General features: G+C 37.4%; 1 protein-coding gene across 9 annotated transcripts in view; it reads left to right on the top strand.

Moving 5' to 3' along the window:
- WDFY3 (WD repeat and FYVE domain containing 3) overlaps positions 1 to 17890 on the top strand; it is a 250654-nt gene that overhangs the window by 72171 nt on the left and 160593 nt on the right. For 5 of the 9 annotated variants that reach the window (XM_057728826.1, XM_057728821.1, XM_057728825.1 and 2 more), the window contains exons 1-2: positions 6021 to 6108; positions 11731 to 11941. In XM_057728826.1, coding sequence (XP_057584809.1) covers positions 6092 to 6108; positions 11731 to 11941 — 228 coding nt within the window. In that variant the 5' untranslated portion in view covers positions 6021 to 6091. Of the gene's footprint in view, positions 1 to 1319; positions 1435 to 6020; positions 6109 to 11730; positions 11942 to 17890 lie in introns of those variants that run through there. The other 4 variants (XM_057728829.1, XM_057728822.1, XM_057728824.1 and 1 more) reach the window with 2 other exon arrangements.

Here is a 17890-nt window from a genome sequence, read left to right as displayed (position 1 = left end):
GATGGACAACAGATTTTGAGGAGCCTTTTACACCTTGTAAAGTATTTTGACTCTGTCTCATCGTAGGCAGTTATGTCACTTTTAAGGAAGGTAATGTCCTGATCTGTTTGGAATTTTAGAAAAAATATAGCCACATTGTGGAGGGTTCAAAACTGGAGTTGGTACTCCCACAGCAACTTGCATATAGTAGGCAGACACTTAAGAAATTAAGTTTCAGCAGTAGCATTGCTCAGAAACTATTTAAAATGTTTCCCCCATAGTCAGCTGCAGAGTCTGCAGTGCATTCTTTTGATTATTAGTGGTGAATTTTCAGTCTTTGTGAAAGAATTTGATATTTAGTAATCTGCAGAAGTTATTTGGAGGAAGTTTGGAAACTAAGGCAAATGAGCAAGCTGGGTAATTCCATTTTTGGTAAAACATGATATATGATGACACTGAGTTTTAGATGTAGCTTATAAAATGCCTTGAAAGCAGTCTTTAAAGAGGAATTTTTTAAAGTATTTTGAACCATGTCAGCATCATTATGTGTATATAACCTTCTAGGATAACTAATTGGTAGGGCAAAATTTATCTGAATGTGTAAATGTTGATGTTTTTATAAAAATAAAAGTTTAGGAGTTCACAGCTTAAACCCTCATTACCGTTATTATTTTTGTTGACATTTTTTATAATTTTTTTTCATTTGTGAGGTTTTGCTAGTATAATTCTGCATAATCTTTAGCATTTGTCATTTTCCTTGCATTGCTTCCAGACCACAGCATGTATTCCAGCTCATTCACTGATGATTTGGTATTGATACTGGAGAGCTGACTTCTTGTTTTGGATATTCTTCCTCCTTTCAGTTTGTTGCTGATGCACCAATTCCCTGTGGAGGATTCCACTTATTGCCTTTTGTTTTGTCATCCTCTGCTTGCCAACCAAACCTAACTATTAGTAGTGATTTTTTCTTCCCCCACTTCTGCCCCTGCATTCACATTCATAGTTCTTACTTTCTGAATTTATCCCAGTTTTCCATAACGGTACCGCAAGGGGTACTTACCACCTCCCAACAAAAATGGTCATATGGTAATGGTTTATTATTTTTTTCAAGTAATAAAACTGAATTTAAGCATACCATAAAGAACAAAGTCGTCATCTAAGTCTTCTTGTTTTAAACAGATAAGGAATTTAGAGAAAGTTATCCTTTTCTTTGGCCTATTTTAAATTAACCTTAACTTATTTTCGGTTTGAGCTGTCTCTGATTCATTCATCGTCTAAACTTTTATTGATCACTTTTTACTCATTTGTTAGTCTTGTATTGCTTATGTCTTTTTTGCCAGGCACTGTGTTAGACACTGAGGGAAGAAGTTGCATTGGACATGATCTTTGCCTTTCATAATCTCATATTATTTATCTGGTGTTGGAAAAAGGCAAAAAAAAAAGTTACATCACAAGGTGAGAAATGCTATGATGAAGATATGCACAGGGTTGTAAAGAAGGGAACATCTTTATTAAACTGAGAGATTAGGGAATGCTTTCTAGAGGAGGGACAGTTGAGCTGAGATTTGAAGGATGATTAGTAATGAGCTAAATGTAGAAGAATCGGAGGGAGGAAGGGTATGTGAAGGTACAGAACTGTGAAGGCCCAGCAGGGAGACCTGCAGGAGACAAAGTATGGGTGAAATAAAGAGGAGGGTTACATCTAGGAGCCAGGTAGTGAAGAGCCTTGAAAGTTGTACTTTCACTTAAAGCTATGGGAATTGCTGCTACATTCATTTGTTCACTTCTGCTCTGTACTATAAATCCTCAGCTAGTCGTTAAGGAATTGGAGAGCATAGCCTGCTTTTAGGGAGTTCGTAATTTAATGAGAGATGCTGATAATTAAGCAGAAAGAAGTGATCTTTAGTTAAGCAACTTGGTAACTTTTCAGTTAAGAACAAATGGTTGTCAGTGTAAATTTTTTCCTAGAGATGGTTAAGAACTTTGATGTTTATGAACTGTGAAGACTTTGTATACAATGAGAACCACGGCACATAAATTGTAAATTTAAAAAAATTTTATATGTAATATGTAATTGTTTTTGAGGAATAGTAAAATTAGCATATCCGGAATTCAGAATGTCTACACATAAAATGTGATGCTACTCTATGCTAGGTGTGTGACTGTGTAAGTCTTTTAACATTTACTTACCTGCCACCTACTGTGAACTAGGGATACAGAGTTAAATAAGATTTGGGTCCCACCAGTGAAGACATGATAAGTTAGTGGGAGTAAATAACCACTAATTGGTATATATTTGTTACAGCAGAATAGCAGTAAAAATAGCTGTCGCTTACTGAGCACTTGTGCCAGACATTACCCTAAAGTGTTTTCTGTGTAGTACCTCATTTGGTGAATTACACTGCAACACCACTCTTGTGTAGGTTCTGGTAGTTACTCTCTTCTCACACTTGAGGAATCTGATGCACAAGGGTGGTGACTGACCTGCTGAAGTTACACAGCTGGTAAATGGTGCAGCTAGGATTTGAATCCAGGCAATTTGTTGCAAAGCTTATGTAACCACGATGCTATACTGTCTATCTTAATGATGAATATTTTATACGAGCCTGTAAGTAAAGTACCATGGTAGGATAAAAGAACAAATTCTGCCTAGAGGTTTGGGACAGATGTCTCTGAGAAGGTGATCTGAGAGCTTAGCTACTAGGAAAATTGGAAGAGGGGCCTTCCTTGGCAGAGAGAACACCACACACAAATACACAGAGGGCTAAAGAACCCAACAAGGCTGGGAGATACTGTCAGCGCAGCAGAATGTCGCTCAAAGCAGGTGGCTTAGTGAGAGATGAGGCTGGAAATATAAATGGGACCAGAGTGTCTAAGAATTTAGATATTAGATTAAAGTGCTTCAGTTTATTCTTAGGCAATAGGGAATCAGCAGAGGTTTTAAATCAGAGAATTGGTATGGTAGCGGCTTTGTTTTTTAGAAGAAAACTGAGGAGCTGTACGGAAGATGCACTCAAGAAAGGGGCACCAGTCATATGGTAGTGAGACCGAGACTGATTTTATCCATTGTTTCAAAGAACCAGGCTTTGGTTTTTTTGATTTTCTCTGTTCTCATGTTTTCAATTTCATTGATTTGCTGCCCTAATTTATTTCTTTTTACTTTTGCTTTCTTTAAGCTTAAATTGCTCTTATTTTTCTAGTTTCCTAAGGTGGAAGGTTAGGCTATTTTTATGTCTTTATTCTTTTGTAATGCATGTATTTAGTGCTACACATTTTCCTCTATGAACATCTTTCACTGCATTTTATGCATTTTGATAAGTTATATTTTCATTCAGTTTAAAATGTTTAAAAATTTCTCGACACTTCTTGACTCATGTTATTTAGATTCATGTTGTTTAATTTCCAGATATTTGGGGCTTTTGCAGCTGCCTTTTGCTACTGATTTCCTGTTTAATTCCACTGTGATCTGATAGACTATTTTGTATGATTTCTATTCTTTTGTGTTTGTTAAGATGTGTTTACAGCCCAGTATGTGATCTGTCTTGGTGAGATTTCCATGTGAGTTCAAGAAGAACGTGGATTCTGCTGTTGTTGAATGGAGTGTTTTGGAACTATTAACTATAGTTCCAGTTGCTTGATAGTATTGTTGGGTAAACTGTGTCTGTATTGATTTCCTGCACACTTGATCTATCAATTAATGTGTGACGGCTGTTGAAGTCTCCAGCTCCAAAGTGGGTTTGTTTTTTTCTCCCTTCAGTTCTATCAGTGCTTGCCACATGTTTTCATGTTAGGCTTATACATGTTAAGGACTGTTATCAGTCTTCTTAGAGAATTAACTATCCCTTACTGTTTACCTTGTTGTAAAGACTGTTGTCTGAAATTAATATATTTACTCCAGCTTTCTTTTGACTGGAGTTAACATGGTGTACCTTTCTCCATCTCTTTACTTTCAGTCTGATTATTTATTTTTGAATCAGTTTTCTCATAGACACCATATAGTTGAGATGTGTTTTTTAAGTCACTCTGACATTCTGTCTTTTAATTGGTGCATTAGTCCAGTCACGTTTAAAGTGAGTTTTGATATAGTTGGATTAATATCTGTCTTGTTTATAACTTTCCTATTTGTTGCATTTATTTGGTTTTCCCTACTCCCCTTCTGTCTTCACTTTACTTGTTTTCCTTTTATCTCCTCTCTTTGTTTGTCAACTAAACTTTTTAAAAAATTTTTTTAGTGGTTGCTCTAGAACGTATGATTTTTACTAATATTCTGCCTTCAAATAACACTTTATTCCTGAGGTATAGTGTGGGTGTCTTATAAAAACAATTTCCTTATGACATGGGTGTTCTTCATCTTCCTAATTCAGACACTTTAATCACCCAATGCATTATTACTGTCATTACATTAAAAACAATCTTTTAGATCAGGTAAGGATAATAAAAAAATTTTATTTTACCTTCATTTATTCCTTCTGTGACATCCTTCTTCTCTTTGTTATGTAAAAAGAGACATACCCTGGAGATATTCCAGACCATTTCAGTAAAGCAAGTCATACCAATTTTTTGGTTCCCTGGTGCATATAATAGTTATATTTATACTTCACTGTAGTCTGTTGAGTGTGCAATAACATTATGTCTAAAAAAGTGTACATACCTTAATTTAAAAATACTTTATTCCTAAAAGATGCCGACCATCATCTGACAACACAGGGTTACCACAAACCTTCAATTTGTAAAAAACAAACAAAACAAAACAAAAACCTCAATTTGTGAAGTGTAATAAAACACAGTATGCCTGTACAATTTTCTGACCGATATCATTTTTTCTCTCTGAACAACTGTTAATATTTCTGGTATGGCATGTCACCTCACAATACATTTAACATTTTTTGATTGTCTGAGAAATTCTTTATTCTTCCTTCACTTTTGAAGGATAATTTCATTGGCTATAGAATTCTAGGCTGGTAGGTTTTTCTCCCAGTACTTTATTCAATATTTCCATTCTTTCTCTTCTTGCTTGCATGTTTTGGATGAGAAGTCCACTGTAATAGTCATCCTTGTACTTTTATAGGTAAGGTTTTCCTCCTCTCCCCACCTCCTCACCCCACTCCCTTTCGAGAGTCTCTCCTTATCTTTGACCTTCTATAGTTTTGAGTATGATATGCCTAAATGTAGTCTTTTAGGTATTTAATCTTGCTTGATATTCTCTGAGCTTCCTGTATCTGTGGTTTGCTGTCTGTCATTAATTCTTAATTAAAGTACTTGAACATTATTACTTCAGATATGCCGCTGCTCCCTTTTCTCTTTCTTCTCCTTCAGGAAGCTGCTATTGATTTATCTTGAGGCTCACTGATTCTTTCCTTGGCCATATCCAGTCTCGTCAAAGTATTCTTCATAATTATTACAGTGCTTTTGATTTCTTGCATTTCCTTTTGATTCTTTCTTAGAGCACAGTTGGTAGTCGTAAAGTGTGGAAGAGGGGAACGGTTTTATAATCCTGTGATTAATTCTCAGTGTTTTAGTGGGCCTGTAACTCGGGGCTGTGACCTTCACAAGTATTTCCTCCAGGGCTGTTCCTTCCCTCAGCCCCTTAGGTGAGACTGGAGGCTGGGGGTGGGGATGGGAGGCAGCAGGGAGGGGGGAGAAGGAGCGGGAGGGGTGGGAGAGATGCCCTTCCCTCAGGTGAGACAAGGCCTTTAAGAAGTCTTTTACCCTGGAAAGTAAGCCTTTATTATGGAGTCTGCTCTGGGAACATTTCAGAGTGATTGTGCTTCCCTGCTCTCTGCCAGGCTCCAGGAGGGGGTCTCTCCCAGACCTTCTCTGTGAGAAGGAATCTGGTGGGGTTCCTACAAGTGCAACCCAGGAATGTTGTGTTGAGATCCTGAAGCCTGTGGCCCCCAGGACTTTCTCCCTCTCATGCTAGCCCTCTTCAGCAGTTCTTCACACTCAGCATTCAAGTGTTTGCAGCAGTTAATGCTCCAGGTATTTCTGTTCCAGATAAGCCTATTTCATCTGTGACTTTCTGGATTTGCTTGTCTCTCCAGATTTCAGGGATTAGTTTGCCCTGCAACCTCAATTCTCTGAGGGTCCCAGAAAAATCCTTGGTTTCCAGTTTATGCAGCTGTTTCTTGTGTAAGTACAGGAGTGATGACTTGTAAGATCCTTCCATTTTGGTGTGGAAACCTTGGTTTTTTAAAATTTAACTTTTTCTCCTCCTAACTTTTAAAAACTGTACTATTCCATAATAGGGATGTACTATGAGTTGCCTACTCATCTATTAAACAACTAGGCTATTTCTGATTTTTTTTATTATAAACAATTATAATAACATATAATGTGGTAAACTGTCTTATCCTGTGAGTGTTGCTTTAGGACAGCTTCCTGGAAGAGGTATCACTCACTAGATGAAACAGTAGGTATGTTGATCTTATGAGAGTGCCCTAAAAAAGCTGCTAATTTATATTCTAATAACAAAGTATGTACATTTCCATTTTTTCTATTCTTACCGTGTAAATCCTATCAATTTTTGCCAAACTGAGCAAACAGTTGTACTTGTTTTTATTTGCATTTCTCTGATTATTAATGATTTTTAAGTGCCTTTTCATATGTGTGCTGTGTTGCATTTCATATGTTCAGTATTTTTACGGGCAATAGTCTGTTTCTATTCCATTCTTATTTTGTTATGTTGTTGATTTTGAGTTCAGTGGATAGTCTAGTTGTTAATACTTTGTTATAAGGTTGCTATTATTTTTGTCTTTTTGTGGCTTGTTTTTAGCTTTGTGGTATTTTTAGCTATAAATCTTTTTTTTTCCTTTTAAGAAAAATTTAACCTAAATTATAAGTATATCCTTTTATATTTGTTTCCAGTGTTTTATCGTTTGTTTACATGTAGATCTTTAATCCATTTGGAATTATTAGCTTTTATTTATGAAAATAATAACTTTATAAAAATCATAATTCATGTTGTAAGCAGTCTGCAGAATTGTAGAATTTTCTTCACAGTATCCAGCAACCCAAAATTAGAAATGGAGAAATCGTGTGGTTGAATTCATACAGGCATGGGTACTAGTTGGAAATATGTATAGGCAGGAGTGCAGAAGAACTGAAAGGTACAGTTGTTAACGTCTTGAAGAGACTGAACATCATCTGACCTCTGCTGAAGAGCAGAATGGGGAAAAGTTAAGAGGAATAAGCAATTCCAGTGAAGACCACAGATTTAGGGAGTAAGAAAGGTGGGTGGATTGAAAGTTAAGATCTCACAGGAAGATTTCAGAGCTTGAAATTTCAGAAATAGAGAAATTCCTAGTAGTGATAGGTCTAGGATATGGCCCTGAAAGTTCTAGGCCTACTTACACACACTTCACTCCTGAGGTTGGTCTCCCTGCTCTGCCATCCATCCACTGAGGATACTAATATGTGGTCACAGAGCTGAATGACTTGAACTAGAGGTTAGTGGAGATGCACATATAATGCAAAATGTGTCAAGTAGTAAGCAGTCACAACTTACAGGAGCATTGTGCTGCAAAAATTCTTTTACAGGTCTTTTATAGAAAATTTTGAACACATTTTCTTATAAAGACACTTTCAGAGAATACTGGAGAATCTCCATCAGTCTACAGAAGTTTATCCCATAATGTAATTATACTGTTTTAATCATATCAAATAACTTAACTGTCATTTAACTGTTAGGGTAAATGTGCCCTTTTGGGGCTCCCAAAACAGCAGCAAGGGCGCTAGAAGGAGGGGTTTGAGAAAGGTGTCAGGGAGATGTCAATGGTGGCTACTCGTGATTGGAAATCATATCTAAATGAAGTGTCCTTAAATGGAGACAAGTTGCTTTTCGATTTGGAATAGACTTTCGTCTATGAAGAGAGAAAATTAAGCACACTGAAAAGGTGTTTTGAGAAATGTCCACCTTAGTATATGTGTAGGGTGATGAGTTCACCGATGGGGAGGGAAGGCTGAAGGATGTTGGGAATCCGTCTTAAGTATTTTGCCCTATAAATGAGGTGGCTGATCTTGTCATATCTCATAGGTGGGGCTAAAATCTGATATGACTGTTATTGAAAGGCAAAAACAATATTTCAGCAGGTAGAAATTTTAAATTCTAATTCAGGACTGTATTAATAGTTCTTTTTCAATGTATGGGTTAGATTGCCAGGTTATATACAGAGTTTGCTGGGAGCCTCTCAGAGCTTTGCCTTCATTCTTCAAAAGTATAAGAAGTTTTGCCTTTCCTCTTCACAGTGTAAGAAGAAATAGGATTTTTATTCTCCCAGAAAGTTTAAGCAAAAATTAAAAAGCCGAGGAATTACTTACAGTTCTTTGATGAAATGATAAGATTTTCCTGAAGTCCTGTGAGCTATGTATTTCTTCTCTTGTGGAATTAAGGGGTTACTTTGCTATTTTAAGTTTTTAGCTGATCTACTCAAAGGCCATTAGTTACTTGGCAAATATATTTCTACAAATTTATGCTGTTTACTTGTTCTGTAATTTAAATAATGACAGACTGTTTAAAGAACTTAAACAGTTTTTCAAGCATTTCCAAAGGATTTTTAAGCTTTAACACAAGAGATTAGAATAAGAAATACTGTCTGGGCTCATTGCAATAATTATCTCATTGCTATTTAAATAACCCCCTGTTGGCAGTGCAAACACTTTTCTCTTGTGAAACAAAATACAGTTTGCATTAGAAAATTAGTTCTTATGCACAATAATCTTTGTAAATATTTTGAAAATCCCTAATAACATTACCCCCGAAATAATCATTCTATGATTTGTCCTCAGTAGTATTAAATTTTGCCTCTCTCTTCTGTATTGCTTAATAAACCTCTTATTGAGCATCTAGGAAATAAATTTTCCCTTAATTTTTTATTTATCATTTTGTGAGTCTCTGAAACATAGCTACTGTAAGGGCCCAGACTGTTTCCTTTCCCTTACTCGCTTAAATAACTAAAAATGTAAATGAAAAGAAATTAAATGTTTCATGATCAAGCTGAAGGAAGAAATTTTAAAATTGTTGAACATTATGTGCTTGGCACTTTATAGAAATGATGTTATTTTATGTTTGTGTTGCAAAAAGGCTATGAGGAAAGATTTACAGGTAGGAAAAACCCAAGATTCGAGGGAATTAAGAGCCTTTCACCTGAGGTTACCTACCTTATATGGACATGTTGGTACAGATTTCACCGAGAAGTACCCACTGGTTTCTACTCTTTTACTGCTTTAAACATGATAGTTCTTGGTCTGAATTATACTTCAAATTATAAACATTAAAGTGCAGACAAAGCAATGAGTCAGCAATCTGATATGCTTGTGTTTCTTAGGAAATTAGGAGAAAAGGAGGAATCTGATTTTTTTTCCCCATTACTGAAATTATCTGAGTATTTGAGAAATATCAGTAAGTCCTTTTAGCTGATTAATATATTGAATATATCCCTTTGTATCTGACAGATATAAAGTAATGATGGTACAATAGCTTGATTACATCGAGCAAATGTCTGTGTGATTGTGTGTGTGTGTACTGGTAATTGATTAGTATATCTTCAGGAAAATCAAAAAGACTTCTTTTGCATTGTAATTGCTACTTGATGCCAAATAAATAAATAGTCTACAGTCACAGTTGCCAGAAATTCTGTGCTTTAAAACAGGCACATGAATATGAGTGAGCGGGAAGGGCAGGACCAGGAGGGGGGACTCCTGGATTCTCATTCAGTCCTTTTTCATTGTGAGATTTTGAGCACGTTGTTCTTGTCTTGAGGCCTCACGTGAAGGTAGAATTAATCCTTTCCTCAGTCCCCTTGCTTAAGTTGGAATGAGGACCAAAGGAAATGGTCTGAAAGTGCTTGACACTCTGTAAATAAGGATTGATGCTTGGCTTTTTAATGGCAGATCCCTTTGAAAGCTGGAGATCTCTTTAAAATGTTTTTTGAAATGTTAGAGGATCTTGAATCCCATAAGTCCTATCCACACACTGAAGCTGTGGGTTAAGGAAAAAGAGCAGATCTATGCATGATCTAAAATGGTAGCTAATTTACACAAGTTTTATAGTTCAGTTCAAATTTTATTTTTGTCCTGGGGGTTTCTAGGATGAAAAATACCAGCACATAGTAGGCTGTTTGAATGTATTTGTTGAAATCATCATAGTTTACACTTGGAGAACTTACACATTTTTCCAAGAATGAAATACATTGAATAAGTTTGAAACTGACTTTCACGTGTCGTTTTGTAGTTCGGAGGGTCTCCTTGGCTTTGTGCCTGTGGTCTGAGCACTCTTCCCCGGAACTGGACACCTTAGCAGACTTGAGTGCTCCTTGCACAGAGGTCGCTCCGTGCAGACCAGTCTTTGGCAGGGTGTCTTCCTGCTCCTCCCCTGTGATGAGTCACAGGTGACCTCCTGTTGCAGTTGAGCTAGAATGCATAAACATGCGCCTGCAGGCAAGTGTGGAATCCACTCAGAGTTCTCAAGGACGAGCATGTTTAAGCTGCTAGTTCTTCTTATGGTTTTAAAAAGAGCAATAGACAGATGTTTGGTAAATAAAGCTCCAACCTTGCAGTGGTCACTCATTTCTTAAGAAATGCCATACTAGCTTAAGTGGCAAAATTAAAAATTAATCTTTGATTATTCCTGCTTTTCTACAGATTAGAAAGCAGATTGCCTTTTACTCAAGTTCGGTATATCCATAAATGTCCTCCCAGCCTTCCTGGTTCCTTTTGTAAGATGTCCTGGTTTTGTGCCTGAAATTAGCTGATTGCTGGTACAGTTCTTGGTGGTTGAAAAAGGCTGATGATGCTCACTGAAAGCTTAGTGTTATTGATTCTGGTGTATGTTCTAACCCGGTGGTTGATTTATTTATTTCTTGAGTGCAGCTCTAGCTAGGGGTACATTTTACATTGTAATTCAATACACATGAATGCACCCTTACTTATTTCGTGAAACTTATTTCACGAAATAAGTTTCGTGAAATAATAATTACCCTTACTACATGTATTCCAATATCTTCTATTTCATTAAAAATATTTGTGTTGAAGCACGGTTGAAAGTGGTTTATAGCACTATTTTCTATTTCTTTGTTCTAATTGCTTGTCATGATCTATTAAATGAATTAACATGATCTGCCAAAAGGGTTTCAAACTAGTTTGAAAAAATGGTCTTAAGTTATATGACAATTTTCACTTTATTTCTTATGATTTATAATATATTTGAGGGTATCATTTCATTTAATTTGCATGTTTCAAACTAAAACTCTTCAGGGAGTATACCATGTGTAATCCTTCATCTACCAAAAAAGTTAAATAATTAAAAACAGAAAACTTTGTGGGTTTTTTGTTTGTGTGTTTTTTCAGTTGTTTTGGATGTTTTGAAGTGAGGGTGAATTTTCTGTTCTTTTATTCTTTTTCCATATACTGAACTATTAAGCAACATTTTAAGATTTATGACCCCTTTATTTGTTGAACTTGTTATTACTCACTTAATTGGAAATGTTTATTGCTCGTCCAGCAACAATTTTTTACATTTAATACAAATTGTGGCACAGCCGGTAAGGAACACTGAGTCGCATAGTTCGTAACTTGTTGTTTAGGGAGATTTATCAAAATTAGCATTGCCTCTCTACTTTTTCTGTTTAAAGAATTAGAAAAAATATTTTAGGCAGAATTTATTTTTGTTTTCCTGGCTTTTACTAAACTCTGCCATTAATGCTTGATCTGCTCAAGAAGATGACATTTTGACTGTGTATGAACGTCTCCCTACAGAATTAGAAGTGTTTATCACCAAGCAGCCAAGATGAATATGGTGAAGAGGATCATGGGGCGGCCGAGGCAGGAGGAGTGCAGCCCGCAAGACAACGCCTTAGGACTGATGCACCTCCGCCGACTCTTCACGGAGCTGTGCCATCCTCCCCGGCACATGACTCAGAAGGAACAAGAAGAGAAACTGTACATGATGCTGCCAGTGTTTAACAGGGTGAGTCCAGGTTGCCAAGCACATGCCTTCTAGGTTGGGGTGGTACTGCAGGCGTCTTGAAGTTATAATAAGTCACAGGTAGGAAAATAAATGATAGAATGAGTTAATTTTTAAGAAGCTTGATTCCTTCCTTTCAATTTGCTGTAAGGTGATTTGATGTGAGATCTGGTCAGAATGAACTCCTCTTAGTTCTAACGGATAAAAGGAAGATTGTGAGCATTTTGTGAAATGTTCCTCTAATGGTTGATACTTGGAGGAGGGATAGGTTGTAAATTACCACATATGTTATCTCCATTATCTTTTTTTAATTTTTTTTATTTTTTGGCACACGGGCTTAGTTGCTCCGTGGCATGTGGGATCTTCCTGGAGCTGGGATCGAACCCATGACCTCTGCATTGGCAGGCGGATTCTTAACCACTGCGCCACCTAGGAAGCCCTCCATTATCTTTTGAAGTGATGCTTTATGGTATCAAATGGTGCAGTTGCCCAAGTGCTTTGTACACCTTGAAGAATTGTCTCGGTTTACGTTATTGTTTGGTGGATTTTCTATAAGAGATCTTGCAAGAGGATAGTTACAGGCCCTAAAGAGTCAGAATAGAGCTAATGTTTTAATGCATTTTGTCGAGTTGATCACATGTGGCAATCTTAGTGGGGATTTTTAAAATAGTTTTTAAATTTTTTATCAAAGATGTGTATGTACACAATTTAAAAAGTCAAGTACTTCCACAGGCTCATAGGGCCCTACTGCTAATTGCTGCTGCCACTTTTTTTTTTTTTTTTTTAATAAATTTATTTATTTATTTATTTAGTTGGCTGTGTTCGGTCTTCGTGCTGCACATGGGCTTTCTCTAGTTGCGTCGAGTAGGGCCTACTCTTCACTGTGGTGTGCGGGCTTCTCATTGCAGTGGCCTCTTGTTGCAGAGCACGGGCTCTAGGTGCGTGGGCTTCAGTCGTTGCAGCACACGGGCTCAATAGTTGTGGCTCATGGGCTCTAGAGCGCAGGCTCAATAGTTGTGGCACACGGGCTTAGCTGCTCCGCGGCATATGGTATCTTCCTGGGGCAGGGATCGAACCCGTGTCCCCTGCATTGGCAGGCGGATTCTTACCAACTGCGCCACCTAGGAAGTCCGCTGCTGCCACTTTTAACTCTTTTAGCTTTTACATAGCATACAGTACTTTTACTGTTATTTCTTGATTATTCAGTTTTAATTGACTTCTTACTGAGAAATAGAAGAATTAGCTTTTTTTAAACTCCCCATCCCGCCAAACCACGTACACATACATTCACTCACGCATGCTACCCTCCTCCTTGTCCTATCCTACAATTATACCATTCGTTTAAACAAAATTCAGTGCTTATACTCTACTGACCCTGGTGTAAATATTATTCATAGATGAAGCTTATAGCAAACCACCATTTTGTCATTCTTGTAGAACTTGCTTTCCCCAGACTTTGTAACAGAACTGTCTCAATTTCTGCCTTTCCTCCTGTTTCCTCACGTCTCTTTCTTTTTCTCCGAATCTCTTTCTCTCCCTTGACCTAGCTCTGTCCTTCTTCTGTCTTTCTGTCCTTCCCTTTCTGTTTCTGTCTCTTTCTTCACATCTCTACCTGTGTCTCTCTCCCCATCTCTCTCTTCCTCTCTCTTGGTCTCTGTCAACCCCCCCCCCCCCCACCATTTTTCTTTCTTTCTTTCTCCCCTCCCATGTCATTCTCTTTCCACTGCATGTGACTCATTGTCTCCCCCAAAGTCTCATTTGATCTCTTTATTATTTGTTCTCTGTGTTTGTTAGTCTTTCTCTCTGATATTTTCTAGGTTCTTCTTTCTCTCATTATTCTGAAATTTTATTGAGGCTTCATGATGAACCCTCTTAATCTGGAAACTTGTACTTCTCAATTCTGGGAAAATATTTTGAAATATTTCTTTGTTAATATTCTTCCCTTTGTTTTATATGTTCCCTTTTTTCTGCAACTCCATGAATCAAATGCTAACTCTTCTGGATTAACCTTGTGCTACTATAATTTTAATTTCCTTGAATTCTTCTTTATTTTTTTAAAATTGTGCAGTATCTCCTCATCCCTCTGAAAATATTAAAGCTTTTTCAGATTTTCTTATGCTTCTTTCATTGTTATTTGCTTCAAATTACTGGGTCTTTTTGTTTATGTTATTTTCTTAGAGTAGTCTTCAGATGTCTATACGTTGACATTTAAGAACCAGGTATTGAAACACTAATTGGAAAGTATGTGTGCAGGGGTTAGACTGTTCCCGTGGTAAGATGATCTGACTGGATAAAATGCGGAGACTCTTTAGCCTAGGATATGTTTATTTCAGGAAGGGGTGTTTTCCAGTCTCCTGCCTGAAGCATATATACTTGCTAGTGTTTTCTTAAAGCTAAGTTGAGGAACATGGCTGATGTTTCATACTTAGTAGATAGACTTTCACTTAATCTCTAATTTGCACCTATCAGTCTTCTTGGTTGTCCTTCTCTGGGGTTAGACCTCCAGCTGTGTACTGCACTTGGGAGGAGCCAGTTTCTGGGCTGTAAAATGAGAATATCTACCTTGTGGGTTGGTATGGAGATTAAGATAATGTACTTAATGCACTTAACAAATGCTTGTCCTAGGGAATGTGTGTCTGTTGTTGTTGTTGTGGCATTAAAAATAAGGACATCACTGGGCTTCCTAGGTGGCTCAGTGGTTAAGAATCCGCCTGCCAATGCAGAGGTCACGGGTTTGATCCCAGCTCCAGGAAGATCCCACATGCCGTGGAGCAACTAAGCCCGTGTGCCAAAAAAAAAAATAAAATAAATAAGGACATCACAAGATGAAGCAGAGATTATAAACTATTTATGCTGAAATAATTTCATGTTGAATATATGTTGAAATACATCTAGTTTATACATTATGCCAAGCCAAAGGCTAATTTGACAGCAGAGAGGAGGGATAGACTCTATATAGTCTGTGTTTAGTTGTTTGCTTGTCTCTTCATTTATTCTGTTATTGTGCATTACTGATTCTTTCAGGAAATAGACATTGTGCTGTACACTGTACTATATGTTAGAGGTCTGAGATAAGATAGAGTCTAATTTTGTGAATCAGGACTATCATGAGAAAAAAACATGTATTTCTGTTGGAGAAGAGATGAGACACATAAGCAGGTAATGAAATAACAAAGAAATGTAGTATTAGAGACACAGCAGAGTGTTATGGCACCCCTGAAAAGAAAGGTGCCTGAAAGACTGTAGGGGTCAGGGAAGGGAAGTCTCCCTTGAGAATCAGATGTCATTCTTGAGTCCTTGAAAGATACCCATTAGCCAGATTGGAGCTGCCTGGACTAAACAGCAATAATCAGCAATGATTAAAGCATGAATCAAGGTAAAGGCAACAAACATTTTAATGTGTGCTAGCATCTGTAAGTGGTCCAAGAAGGGTAAAAAATAAAAGACTCTCAAGTGTGACAGGAGGCACATCATGACCCGTTTTATGCTGTATTAAGAGGTAACACTTTTCCTTGGAGGTGTGCAGAGCCGGTGAAGTGTGCTGAGCAATAGAATAAGGAGAAGGGACCAAAGCGAGGCTGTCTCTTATGTTTCTAAGCTGGGAACCTGGGTGGATGTTTCTCCTGGTAGCTGAGAAGGAGCAGTATAGGGGACAGATTCCGTTCGGGGCGTGGAGTCCTGTGTGGATATTTGTGAGCTTCCCGGGTAAAGGTATTCAGTTGGCCGTTCGAAGCTCAGGTGAGGGAATGTGGCTGAATATGTACTTTGGGGACTACCAGAGATGTGGTAGTTGGAACCCTGCAAGGAGACAGGACATTCCTCGTGCCTCCTCCTGCCCCATGAGTGGTAGGCTAAGGATGAACCATGGAGGATATGAATGTTTAATGAAAGAAGGGGAACCCACAAAGGATGCAGAACAGGAACTGGTCAGGAGCAGTGCAGAAAGAATCAGGAGCGTGTGATTATGCAACTCGAGAGAAGAGTTGCAGGAAGAAGGAGAGCAGTCAACACTGTCCTGTACCATAGAGACCTGGTAAGACGGAGACTGGAAAATGTGCATGAGATTTGCCAGTTTCAGAGTGACTAGAATGGCAGCACCAGAAAGCAGTGAGTTGAGCAGTGAATGGGAGATGAGAAGGGACAGTATGGACCCAGCTTCTAGAAATGTGAAAGAAGAGAGGACTAAAGAGATTGATGGAGGTTAATTTGGCAGTAGAGGGTTTGTGTTTTTATATTTCTAGTGTTTTGCTTTGTTTTTAAAAGTGGGAGAGATCCAGGCATGCTCATGAAGAGAAGGGAAGAAACCAGCAGAGGGAGAAATTGGAAATTTTTAAGGGATTGAAACTGAGGGAAGAGAGCATAGAGTCAAATTACAGGTGGGTGAGTGAGCCTTGAACAAGAGACACCGCATACTGCAGGAGAGCCTGTCTTGTTGGATGTAAACACAGATTTGTAGCGAAGGTACTGGAAGGTTGAATAAGATCTTGCTTGGTGACCTAAGTTTCCTATAGTTATGAACAGAAAATGCGGTCTGTTAAGAGTCTGGAATGAGTAGGTCAAGTAGGGGACTTTGGGGAATGGTGATGGTTTGGAATATTAATGAAAACGAATTGAGAAGGATAGTTGAAAGGGACAATAAAAGATTTAAAGACTATTGAGGGCTCAGTGAAGATTGGAAATAGTAAATTTATACTGGATCTTATCCATGCAGGCGTGTGATTTTTCTCATTCAATTACAAAGCAGAGTGTGTGTAAAAGTAGACAGAAGCGTTATGTTGGGACTGAGGTTTTGCTGGGCTGGTAAAGCGGAAGGGCAGGAGTAGAGGGACAGAGCATAGTAAGAGACACTAATTCACATATCACCCCTGGGATTGGGTGGGATAGCACAGGAACAGAGGATGTTCATTTTGTAATCTGTGAGATAAAAGGCTGAGAGTGATGGAGGGGAGGAGATGATAGAGTGGGAATATGAGGAGAGGTGGGGAAAGGTTTAAGATAGCTATTTTGAAAATGGGAGGGAGAACTGATTACGGACAAGCTGTTTTCTCAAGCCCTGTTGAGATAACAGTCATTAATTTTTACTGCAACCAGTTCTGGGAAGGGTTTTTTTTTGTTTTGTTTTTTATGTTTTTGTTTTACTTCAATGTCACAATGTACTATTGGCTACTAAGTAGTTTGAGGTAATTTCCTTCTCTCAGACTTATAAACAGTGACTAGGTGATGATAATGTTAGAGTAGTTAAGACAATTGTTATTCTCAGCTATTAGCATAAATTAATAAGTAATAGGCTGCGTGCATGTCCCACGTATTTCATTAGTTAAGCTTCCACGGTCAATTCAAGTGAGTCTTAGACTGGAAGAATCAAACAAATACTTTAGGTTTTTTTTGTTTTTGTTTTTGTTTTTTTTTAAGAAGATTTGAGATGCTTTAGTGATTATTCTCTATTGCTTAGACTGTCATAGTTCTCTTTTGTGTTGCCATGAGTCTATTCTTTCAAGTTAGAAGTTTCTCGTTGGCTGATTAAAAGCACATACATATGCATTGCCTTAAACCTCTAATACAGTGGATGATTTAAATATCATAAAGTTTCATTCAACTCTTTTTTCTGTTTTATTGTTTCACTTTATTGTGTTTTTTACAAATTAAAGGTTTGTGGCAACGCTGCATTGTCAGATGATGGTTAGCATTTTTTTAAATAAATTTTTTTTTAATTGAAGTATAGTTGATTTGCAGTGTTGTGTTTTAGGTGTACAGCAAAGTGATTCAGTTATATATTCTTTTTACACACATATATATTCTTTTTCAGGTTCTTTTCCTTTTTTAGCTTTTAACTAAAGAAAAAATAGAAAGTTATTTCTGTACCATTGTGACCAATTTAAAAAATATATAAATTGTATTCATTGGCTTATCATTAACAAGCTAAAATTGACCTTAGATAAGACATCCCATCCA

Source organism: Hippopotamus amphibius, chromosome 3 (assembly GCF_030028045.1).
Source record: "Hippopotamus amphibius kiboko isolate mHipAmp2 chromosome 3, mHipAmp2.hap2, whole genome shotgun sequence".
NCBI classification, from domain to species: Eukaryota; Metazoa; Chordata; class Mammalia; order Artiodactyla; family Hippopotamidae; genus Hippopotamus; species Hippopotamus amphibius.
This window is presented reverse-complemented; position numbering and strand designations above follow the sequence as displayed.